The sequence below is a fragment of the Astyanax mexicanus genome, chromosome 8, assembly GCF_023375975.1.
Source record: "Astyanax mexicanus isolate ESR-SI-001 chromosome 8, AstMex3_surface, whole genome shotgun sequence".
Lineage (NCBI taxonomy): Eukaryota > Metazoa > Chordata > Actinopteri > Characiformes > Acestrorhamphidae > Astyanax > Astyanax mexicanus.
In genome coordinates, this window is record NC_064415.1 from 43575592 (window position 1) to 43587813 (window position 12222).

A 12222-nucleotide genomic window follows, 5' to 3' on the forward strand; every position below is an offset into this window, starting at 1 on the left:
GGGAATGAATGGAGCGGAGCTGAGCTTTTACACTCCCGGCTGCTGATGCCCACATTACACACAGACAGACAGAGAAACAGGGGTCAATCAGTAGATGATCTGCTTCGTCCACGAAGAGGGTCTGCCCAGAGGTTAAAGTCCCTGTAAAGAAGACACACAGTTAGTCAGTCAGTAAGAGGAGATGTGGGGCAGTGTTTAGGCCGGGTCTAAACAGCACCACACTGGCAGTGAGTGAGTGACTGAGGGAGGCGGTGAGGTGGCACTGAGCTGAGGCAGCACCGGCCGGGTCTCTGCTGCTTTCTCTTTATGTGAGGCTGACCAATAGAACAGGAAACCAGGAGGAGGTGGAGACAGTGTTAAAGGAAGAGACACCAGCAGCCAGCCCCTTCATCAGCACGCCTCAGCCTTCAGTAGGATCCGCCTCGGATCTTTTTGAAATCTATCTGTGGAAGGTGTTGTGTATAGAGATGCATCATAATAGAAGTGATATAAGTATCAGCAAATAATCGATTAAAGAAACTATTAAATGTAAATATAGATTAAGATTAGATTCAACCTGTATTACAATATCCTATAGTAGGTGTGTGCAATAATTCAATGCACTTTTATTGTCATAGCTCTCTGAAATTTGTCTTGCTTCCTGTTATGATTCTTTTACAACTACAGCATCATACACACCACATTATGCAAGGGCCATTCCACTAAATCAGTGCCATTTCTGTCCACAGAAAATTACATGTATAAATTTGCACACAAAATAACTTTAAAATACATTTTATTATTAAACATAGTGTCTTGTACATTGACCTAATTGCAAAAGGAAGATATGTAATTATAAAACATTAATACAAACTATTTTGAACACTCTCTAGCTACAAATTTTGCCATGAAATATAAATATTAAAATCCTTCAGAGATGTATTATTTTTGCGTTGTTGTGTGTCTCCAAATCTCATCTATGCTTTTAAAAAATATATAATAAATCTATAATAGTTATGTTAAAATACACATTTTAGTTGTGTTGTGTTTTAGGTGTGTCCCTGGGTTTCAAAATTGTTGAAATGTTCCCTCATTTGTTTTTCTGTATATCTGATCATATTGATAAAATACAAATTTTGTTAAAATCACTAAAATGTGCTCAGTGTCCTCATGCTATAAGCATAGCTGGCATTTAGCTATCTTTTATGTTTTTGCTAATTTTATGCTAAAAACTAATTGCTGTAACTTTCATTCCTGTTACTCAAAGCATAAGAAGTAACAGAAGTGATATTTACTGTCATAAATATCAATTATTTGAACATGTAGTCAACCATTTCTTAAAAATGAAGACTTTCTTGAGAGAAAATCAAAGAAATTTTTGTATCAAACATTTCTTAAGTGTCCTAAAGTCTGTGACAGGATGACAAAAGAAAAGAGTGGATGGAAAGGATCTTCTGGCTTGTGTAGAACTTTACATTGTGTAGAACAGGCATGCGCTGGCTATCTGAGGAGAGGTTCCCAGCACTTCACTCAGATAGCTTTTTGTCTTCTAGTTCATATGCACTGATCCCAGAACAGCAGTGAAGCTTCTCTGCCACTCAGGGTCACGTTCTCCTCATCACATATTGTTGACGAAAACTCTCTGACCTTCCTGATTACTGAAAAAGTACAAATAACATCCAAACCCTTATGTCATTGTGACAGTTAAAAATAGAGCAAAGTTCATAAAGCTACATTTTAAGTAAACAGTAAATATAATATATGCATACAGCTCTGGAAAAAAATAAGAGACCAGTTCAGTTTCTGAATCAGTTTCTCAAATTTTGATTTGTTTTATTCTATAAACTACTCCTGGTGCGACAATGTAAGCATTTTAACTTGGTTTGATGGCTTGTGATCATCCATCTACTATTGATTACATTCCAGAGGTTTTAAATCTGGTAAAAGTAAAGAAACTCATCATTTTTAAGTGGTCTCTTATTTTTTTTCCAGAGCTGTATGTTAATATGCTTTTTTTCTTTAAAACAACTTTGTGAGAGTTTCTGCCTATAGCGATATTTTGAGCGATTTCTTTCTTGAGCGATTTAGAAAGGTAGGCACATCTGTAAAAGTGATAAAAAGTCATGCTGAATCTTTGGAAATAAAGCTATTATTTTGCTGCCTTTAGTACCTTATTTTTCGCACTAGTAAGGAACACGGGTATCACCATGTTTTCCTTCTAATTCATCTAGCTAAGCTATGTTAAGAAAACAAAACTTTAAAAAAAATCTTAAAAATACGTTTTCTTTCTTTTATTTGGGTAAGTAAAGTGCTTTAGTTTTTGACAGTTATTTACAGCTGTGTGCAGTAGCATAAGAAGCTAACTAATACAGTTAGTAAATGTGTTCCGGTAAACCAGGGTGAAAGTATAAAACGGTTCATCCTAGGTAGCTTGTTTTAACAAGATAAAAATGCATCGAGATAAGCAGCAGGCTACAGGCCGTTAATACTTAACGTTACCTCTGAATGGCGAAAGAGCTAGAGTTTAGTGCGGTTAGCGGATAATGCTAATACTGATCCAGTCTCTGGAGAACTAAACTGAAACTCCTGTATAAGTGGCTTTACTGCTCCTTACAACCTAACTGGTAAAATTCAGATTTAAACAGTTTAAACAGTGAAAACTGTTTCCCAGTGGCTTCCTGTCCAGTGTTTTAAAACAACTCTCCTCCTTAACCAGATTCTATTAGTGTTAAGTTAGTCCCTTTGTTTGTAAAAAATAATAATTCAACTGACCATCATAAAAACACTTTTATATAGAGCCACCTAAATTAATAATGTGATATTTAACATGGGCAGCATTATCATAATAATATTGGAAGTGTTTTTGCAGAACACAGAAACAGTTTTCACACTACTTTAAAAACGTTAGATAATATGTTTATTCTGATTGTGGTAGATGGTGATAATATGGCTGTTAGGTTCATTTAGCTATTAAACCAGCAGATGGCAGCAGATTTATTCAGTTCCAGTGTTTCAGTTCCAGAACACTGAATATATTCAACAACCTCATATAACACCCATTACAAATCAAGTACAACACCAATCAAAAGTTTGGACACTTTTTTTTTATTATTCAGTGGTTTTTCTTTTTTTTTTTATGTTCTACATTTATATACTCATCCAAACTATAAAAAAACACATATGGGATTATTTAGGAAACACAAAACATGTTAAACAAACCAGAATATGTTTTATATTTTAGTAGACCCTCTTGCTTAAATGACAGTTTTAAACATATTGGCTGAGTTTTCTTATTCAGCTTTATGATGTAGACTCACCTGGAATGTTCAGCTTTCAGTTAACAGCTGTGCTGAACTTGTTAAGAGTTAATTGCTTGAATTTCTTGTCTCTTAATATGTTTGAGAGCATCAGTTGTACAGTTGTGAAGAGGTAGAGTTACAGGTATACAGTGAATAGAACTATTTGAATAATGTTGTAATCCAGATTATGACAAGAACTACTCAACTAAGTAAAGAAAAAAATACTTTAAGAAATGAAGGTCAGTCAATCTGAAATTTCAAGAACTCGCAAAGACTATCAAAAATGATATGATGAAACTGGCTCTCATCAGGATTGCCCCAGGAAAGGAAGAACAAGAGTTTCCTCTGTTGCACAGGATAAATTCAGCCAGTTTTTCTAGCCTCATAAACCACAAGTTAACAGCTCCCCAGATAAGAGCACCTAAATGCTTCACAGAGTATTTTGGTTTGTTTAACACTTTTAAGTTACGACATGATTCCTTATGTGTTTTTCATGAGCTGGATGACTTCAGTATTCATTTACAATGTAGTGAAAATAAATAAAACCATTGAATAAAGAAGGAAGGTGTGGTACAGTATATTAGTAATTGTAATGAGTAGTTAGTAATTATCATTTATTGACCACTTTAGTGCTTTTAATTCTTATATCATGATACAAATACACTAATCACACCCTTGCAACCACAAAAGGTACCACAGCAACAATTTGGTAACATCCAAGCAACCACCATAGGCTACATAGAAACTAGAGGAGCAACATACTGTATGGACAAAAAATGTGATGTGCAAAGGTGCGGCTGGATGTTGCTCAATGTGGCTGAGATTTGATTTTTTTTTAATGGCCATGTGAAGGTGCCAAATCCCATTTTTTAAAATCAAATGTGAACAGTCAAATCGGAATTGATTTGTCTTTTTGATTTTACGCATGCGCTACATGCTTCTCTTTTGTACCCACACATCTCTTGGTGCAGCTATAGCCTGGCCTTATTCTCGACCTGAGCGTGTACTTCAGACCAGCTGTTTACTCTCTACTCCAGCAAAAGATGCTCCACATATGAGCTGCTAACAATCGCACCCGTTTCCTTTTATAAAGATACGATTCGTCTTTCAAATATGACATTTTTCGTTGTTGGTGAAGAAGGAGACGTTTATACACGTATCAATATGTGCATGTGAAGCGTTTTAGGGACATATTCGTTCACATTACACACAGATATAGATTACCGGTACTAACATTTTTGAATGTGAACCGTCAAGATAGCCAAATCTGATCTGAGCAAAAAATCGGATTTGGGCAATGTGGCTCGTCATGTAAACACAGCATAAGTCCCTTTAAATCTGCTTAATTGCATTTTGTTATGGTTCTGTTTACATCTAGAGGTGCTTTCAATGTGTGATTGAAAACACCTGGTTAAAACTTTAGTTCTTAAAAGTGGTCATCGTAAAAGAGTTGAATAATTTTGTCAATGAGGAAATCACAAAAAGGACATTTGTTGGTATATCAGAAAAAATACTGTTGAAAATTAAGCTGCTTGTTTCTATTGTACAAGTTATTTTTTTTATCTGATTCTGAACAAGATAAAAAGTAAATGTTAAACTTGCTAAAATGCTTTACTGCAGTGGGGGATGAATAATTTTGAACACAACTGTAGCTCTACCTCACTCTACCTCCAGCCTTGTTAGGTCACATGATCACAGTCTACAGTGTGAAGAGCTTCCTCTGTTGCTGCACGTGCATATAATGCAGTTGAAGTTTGTGGTTATTAATGGTGTTATCACAGCTCTTCAATATGTTTGTTGTGAAAAATCATATATCACAATAAAATTAAGTCATTGTTGCGATCCACCTGGAATACCAACTAGCAAATGGATATCAAACACCTGAAATAATAAAACACCAATTAATCAACCACACTGGTCAGCATGTAGCAACAGCCATGCAACTGCCTGGAAGTGAGAAGCACTTAATCTGGGCATCCAGCCTTTATTTTATCTTTAGGAAACACACTTTCATAGTTATCATTATAAACGGATATCAAGATGTTTGAGCCTCTGGATAATATTTCTCCGGGCTATCCTGTTTTTGTTTGGGTTTTAGAACTTCATAATGGCTTGTTTATGATTTGTTTGATTGCACGAATCCAACATAACTCTTTTTCACTCATTTTCTTTTTAAAACATGCACAGAAAAGAGCTTCAGTTTTGTTGTTGAGTTTTTTTCTTTTTAAGCAATGCCTTTGCTAAAAGTCTTCACCAAAACCAATGTTCAAAAGTAGGGGTGTGCTGCGTCATAATGTACACATTTATATGATGATTTTAAAAATCCATATTGTATATTTTGTATACATTTTGTATAAATTGTTTGCATACTTTTTTGGTAGCTTTGTTTGCTTTATTATTTTAATTACATTAATTATTTTTTTCTATTTTTATTATTTGATACAAATATCTCTTCAATATACTGTCTGATTCTGTTGTTTAAAAAATAAACGAACGATTACAGGTAGTTTTTTTGTTTCTACTGAATGTTTAAAACTGTTACACCTACATGGATTAAACCTTTATTTTATTTTCAACATTTTTTTTTGATATCACCAAAAATGCAATTATCGCAAAAGTAGTATAAAAAAGTGATATATTTTTATGAACATATCACCCTCTCCCCACTTAAAAGTATTATGTTTCCTGTCCCATTTATTTTACTGCCCAGCTTTAAATCCACAAAAAACACAGACACTTTCCAGATGATAGGTTAATCTATGAACTATGAAAATTAGGACTAATGTCCTAATTTTTGCATTAAAGGTCTCATTTCATTGTTTTTTCATTCATTTTAAAATGTCTAGTTGTGGTCTTTAGTATGAATGAACACAATGTGAGCCATTTTTTCTGACAAAGAGTGCTCCGGTTTAACGCTAAAATAAAACTCTTTTAAAAACCTTTTACTTTCTGGACCTGGACTACCCACCTCTGCTCACACAAGATAGCTAGCATTAGCTAAGTAACTAGTTTAAACAGAACTCTTTCATTGGTTTCATGATTAAATAATAAAACCCTGATATAATGGAAAGCTCTAAATACTAGGGGTGTCACGATTCTCTAAATCCTCGATTCGATTTCATTTTCGATTTGAGGGTCACGATTCGATTCGATTCTCGATTTTCTTGTTTTTTTTCTCTTGTTATTATTTTATGCCTCATAAAATTTAAACAATATATTTATTATTATTATTATTATTATAAATATTATAAATATTATTATTATTATTTATTAAGATATATATGGTAATGCCATCTAGTGACTTTTTTTGGTAGCAACAGTGTGCACTATTAAAACAAGCAGTTTATCAGAGCTGTGTGTGGATGGCTGGTGAAACTGCTCATTACATGAAGCTGCAGTTCTTCATCCAACCACTAGTCGGAGCAGCAGCAGCACAAGCCCCGCTCTCTTCACTCAGTCACTACTTCAGTACAGCCCAGCCACGGGCTACAGAGCTCAGCCAGTCCGTTTTTACTGTTTCTGTAAACAAATAAAGGTTTTAACCCCACTAACCGGATAATACAGCTCACTACAGTTCATCTTTCAGCCCAAGCAGCTAACAGCAGCAGGTTAGAACAGCCGACACGGAGGCACTGCTCGGATTACATTATAAACAGGTCAGTTAGCGCGCTGCTAACCTCAGGATGTTTATAACTACGGAGTTTAGTGGACACACCACGGCCGCCAGGTAAGTCTTTTAAAGGCTACTGAAGACTATTAAAGGCTATTAGAGTGTAACCCCTGGCTCCCAGGGGTTACAAGAGGTTATTGAAAGCATTATTGGGGGGCAGAAATCAGTACAGGCTGGTTAGATAAGTGATGTGGGTATTGTCTTATAAATATTTACACATAACTTATATCTCTCCTGAAAAGCTTTTATTTTAGTCAGAAACACGCTTGTGTTTACTTTATCTGAGAGAAAGATGTTTTTTTAATTCAATGGAAAGCAACAGGTGTAGTCAATTATAAGTTTAAGATTTTTAATCCACCTCACTGTGATCTATAGTCAGTGTTCTCAAGTCACACTGACACACGCATTTCAGCGAGTTCACACGCTCTCACCTGCGCGCACCCACCCCTCCGTTAGATACAGATACAAAACCTGCGCGCCCAACCCCCGCCCCCCCTCCCCCGTTGGACAGATAAAAACAGTGATCACACTCCCGCCGACTGCGCTCATGCAGTGGCTATCTCTATTTAAATGAATAGGATGCGCTGTGTTGGTGCCGCGCCATTTGCGTAGCGCGCTGCGCTATTTGCGTAGCGCGCGCGGGAGGGATCGTCGATCCTCTTTTTGACTTCGATACTCGAGATCGTGACCTCATTTCGATTCGATTTCGATAAAATATCGAGATCGTGACACCCCTACTAAATACCCATTAATTATTTAATTAATTCACTGTTAATTTTTGTCAGATTTTTCCTGGTCCCTAGTCGTAGAGTCTCGGTAAAACGCAGAATCCACCGGAGATCCGATGTACACCTATAGTTACTTATACAAGATAGATAAATAGCTAGTGTAAACAAAACTATTTTATTTATTTCATGGGTAAATAATAAAACACTGAGATAATGGGGAAACTCTAAATATTTATTAATTAGTAAATTTACACTGTTTACTGAATTTTTACCAAATTGTTTTTTTACTTAGCAGACAGTGGAGGTTGAGGAAGAGTTTCATGTGCAGCATCATATACAACTCAATTTCACAAAGAAGAAGAAAGAGTGGATTTTAGCGGAAGGAGAAGTTTAAGGACACACAGTTAAAACACAGAAGAGCTGGAAATGAATGTTGAATCTCTTTATTGATTCTGCACTGTCGACACACACATACAGAAACATAGTGGTAGTGATACTGACAGACCTCAGCAGTCTCTCAGCTCACCTCCCTCTCTCTCATTCTTTCTCTTTAGCATAACTCATACAGAAACACACAAGGTCACTTTTGCTTCACATTTGTGCGATCACTTCTTTCATTTGGCGTCAAGCAAAAGCAACTACACACAGTTTCTTCCGGCAAGTCTCAGAGTGATATATCGAAGGCACTACAAACGTGAGCTCAGGTGGCTGTAACACAAACGCTTCAGGCAGTAACAGTTACACAATTTACCAATAATCACACCTTTCTTTTCCTAGATTTAGAAAACAAATATTTGGATTATTTCAGCTGGAATGTCAGTGAATCATTCTTCCATTTACAAAGGAACACCAGTCTGCACTGTAATCATTAATTACATTACATTACAGTACAGCGCAAACATCCGTTCAGACCACCACTCATATTAGTTCATTTCATTTCCAGTCAAACAACCGTTAAGTGCTTAATGTTTCAGGAAATACTTCTGAACAGGAGAATTGATACAAGCTGATGATCCACGTGCATACAAAAAAAAAGTGAAAATGAAAACAGTGTTTGATGAACAGTTCTACAAAACATGGGACTCCTAACAGCCGTGCAAGAACTAGTACACCACAAAAAGTGCCAGACAAACAGAATTTAAACTTTACAAACTGCTGGTGATGTTCACCAATGTTTAACGTTAACCTTCATGAAACGTCATTAAAAGTGATAAAAATCTATAGTGTTATGTGGATGATGAGAAGCAGAAAGAACTTCAACTTCTAGGAATGAACTTTTAGTGATCTAGAAAAACAGACAGATGTGTGAAAATGAAATGTGAACTCTGAAACACTGAACACTGAAAAATCTCTCTGTATTCAGTTTCTGATGCTTACTGGTAAATACACGGACATGTCAAAAGTCATGGGACCTCAGAGGACGGCTTGGGAAAGCCCACACCTGTATAAGCTATGAGATGTTATCTTGTGTGGGTATGTGTGAGGCGGAACACTGGCTAAAGCAACATGGATTTTCTGCCTCTAAGAAAGGCCTGATAATGGATACCAGCAGTGCACTGGGTGGTAATGATTGTGACTGGTGGTGTCCGGCTAGAAACGTCCATGCCAACCGACAAGCAATTCTTGCAGAAATCCCACCCACATTCAATGCAGGAGGCCCTAAAGGCATTTTGCATCATACTTTTTAGCTTCTATATTATACAGCAATACTAGTCCACGGCACGTGACAATACTTTTGGCATGTCAGTATATCAGTTTGATACTAAATATTTTGACTGGAAATTAAATAAAATAAAAGTCCCTCTCTGAAGTTTGCACAGCACCTTGACTTCACTTCTCACTTCTGCCCAGCCAAAGTTTTGCAAAATACGAAATCAGAAACACAAGAAGATAAATTACAAGAGATGAGACAAAATTAAAAGGTTTAAAATGCATAGATGTTCTCTACTTCAACCTGTTACGCAAATAACAGAGTAAAATTCAGATATCAGCATGTTAAATAAAAGAATCAGATCATTACAGCTGTGCGAGGCTACTAGCTTAGCTGATTTGGAGGCCTTTCATTGTTGTTTCTAAAGCGCACATGTTACAAAATTAATGACGACTAAAAAAACGTAATCTAATAATTAAAAGAAAGAGAGCAGTAATCGGAATGGTGTACGCCATAGTCCTTGTTTAAAATACAGTTTAATCATCTGGACTACTTGGCAGTTCCCTTATCTTTGTCAGTTCTACACCTACAAACCATTAAAACACTATTTAAATATACTCTTATAGTTTTACAGCAACTTGTTTCAGTCTTGAGCATTCAGCTGATTGATTCAGCAGATATGCCTCTGCTGCTTTGCTGTGAATCTCTTAATTGTTCATTTCAGCAAAGCTGTGTGGCGTCGATATACAACAAACGCTGCAGCGGTCACAAACAGAACACAGAAACTTACACTCGCAAAAGCCAATATTTGGACTTTTTCCTATTTAGTGATTGGCTGATCTAGTTGCTGTATAGCAGCACTACCACAGCTTCGTAACACGCTGGTATTTTAATACATTTGGTTTTAATTATATATATCGATGACTGCATGGTGCAGTCCAAAGCTTTGCATATTATTTTTTATTTTTTCCACAACGGATGTCTCATACACACAGTCAAAAAAGATGAAATAAAAAAAAAACAGGATCACTCCTGTACAAAATAAGATCTGCTACTTTTACGCTTTTGTTTAGTTTTTTTTTTTAGATATTATGTAGTTGCTCAGTCTACATCATTTCATCTTGATTTATGTGAGATGGAAAAAACGGCATAGTAGCAAAAGCATACGACTGCATACGTCATAAAGTGCTTCGTGTGACATTATGAGCTACCTTGGGGAAATTGGGTCTCGCGTTCCACTTACAACACAAACAGACAAAGCTCACACTGCACAGGGACACTAAACATCTTGAATAATAATAATAATAATAAAAAAAAAAACATATTAGAAGAAATATGCATAAGACCCATTTGCAACAGACATCCAGGGAACTGTTAAATACACACATAATATATAGATATATAAATATAGTTCTTCAATCAATAATAAAAACAACCGTATTTGGAGACAAAGACAAAGCTTATAAAAATACTCTTAGGCAGGAACCTCGTGTTCTTCTAAGAGCAGGACTGCAGGGACCGATTTGGCACAGCCTTTAGTGAGATGACTTGTTGAGTGTAGAGTGTAGATGTGTGTGATGTGGGACTGTGTTCCACAGCCAAGACCATGTCTGTGATTCTATCAGATTAGTGAGGATGAGCAATTATCTATCTTTGGGCCTTTCAGACAAAGAAGGGTGTGGAGTCAGTCAGTTTGGCCTGACCAGCAAACAAAACAACAGAAAAAAAAAGCCGGACAGGGTTAAACTGGCATGTGCATCTCTGTGTATTCGTCTTGTCCCTCCCTGGTGTCGAACTTGGGCTCTGCATCCTCCGCGTCAAGCTGGAGAAGACACACAAAACACAACACAAACGTCATGGCGTGAAAATAATAATAAAAAAAGACCTCACACTCCAGTCCAGCTAGGGTGTAAAATTTAAAGTACCCAGAAGACACCTTTAGTGTCTACAGCTGCTGATCTTGTCTGTAATTATTTGATAAATAAAAAGAGGCCTGGATCCATTTTCATGGATCAGGTATTCACTCCTGATCTTTTCTTGTTACTGCTCTGTTGTATTCTAGAGACGTTTATTTGAAACACCTTAAATGGTGCAGCTTGGACACATCCTCAGTGATGAACCCAGGATTATGGGGTGTTTCGGGTCTAGGACTATCAGACGCCCTCGCCTGGGTGACCCGGCCGGGGTTGATCAGTCCCCGATTTGTGTCCAAGCAGCATACTACACCAAGCATCGCCCCTCTTGATCACTTTGAGGCTATCTCTGCTGCCTTTCTGCTCTCCTCTCCTGTAGTATATCTCCTCAAGTATATACAACATTTTCTGAATTTTTATTGTTTGGGTTTTGTGCCATATCAGCAACATTTTGGCTATTTTATGGCAGCGACAATGTTCGTGACTTGAGCATCACAGACTTAAATGAGTGTCTTTATATGAAGGATGAAGGAAAATTTAGTACTTTAGCTGGTGGAATCTTTTCAAACAGTTCTTTCATATTTGTAACCCTATAAAAGTTATTTCTGGTGGTTAAAAGTACAGGGCAGTCTACTAAGATATGTTTAGATTTTCTGAATAAACTACACATTGCACACATCATTAAACTGCAATAGAAAACACCAAAAATGTACATGCAAAATAAACCAAGATATTTTTGGGAATTGTTTAAGTAATGAAGGCCTGTAGTAGCCTATTAAACAAACTGTAGTCTAACCTGTGCATCCTTTTTTACGATTACAGTGTGATTTGATCCTGTGCTGTATTTATTATATATATATATACACATTTTAAAAAAGCATTAAAAACATAGGCCTAAATCATCATTTTCTTGAGCCTGACACATCAGGATTAGCTAACAACAAATCAATAGTTGACAAGCTGGTGTTCATCAGCTAACTAG

General features: G+C 36.4%; 1 protein-coding gene across 7 annotated transcripts in view; it reads right to left on the reverse strand.

The window, feature by feature from the left end:
- Window positions 1–8103: 8103 nt before the first annotated feature.
- Window positions 8104–12222, reverse strand: part of slc4a2a (solute carrier family 4 member 2a) — a 72711-nt gene continuing 68592 nt past the window's right edge. For all 7 annotated transcript variants that reach the window (XM_049482238.1, XM_049482237.1, XM_049482239.1 and 4 more), the window contains one exon: window positions 8104–11149. In XM_049482238.1, coding sequence (XP_049338195.1) covers window positions 11069–11149 — 81 coding nt within the window. In that variant the 3' untranslated portion in view covers window positions 8104–11068. The remainder of the gene's footprint in view (window positions 11150–12222) is intronic.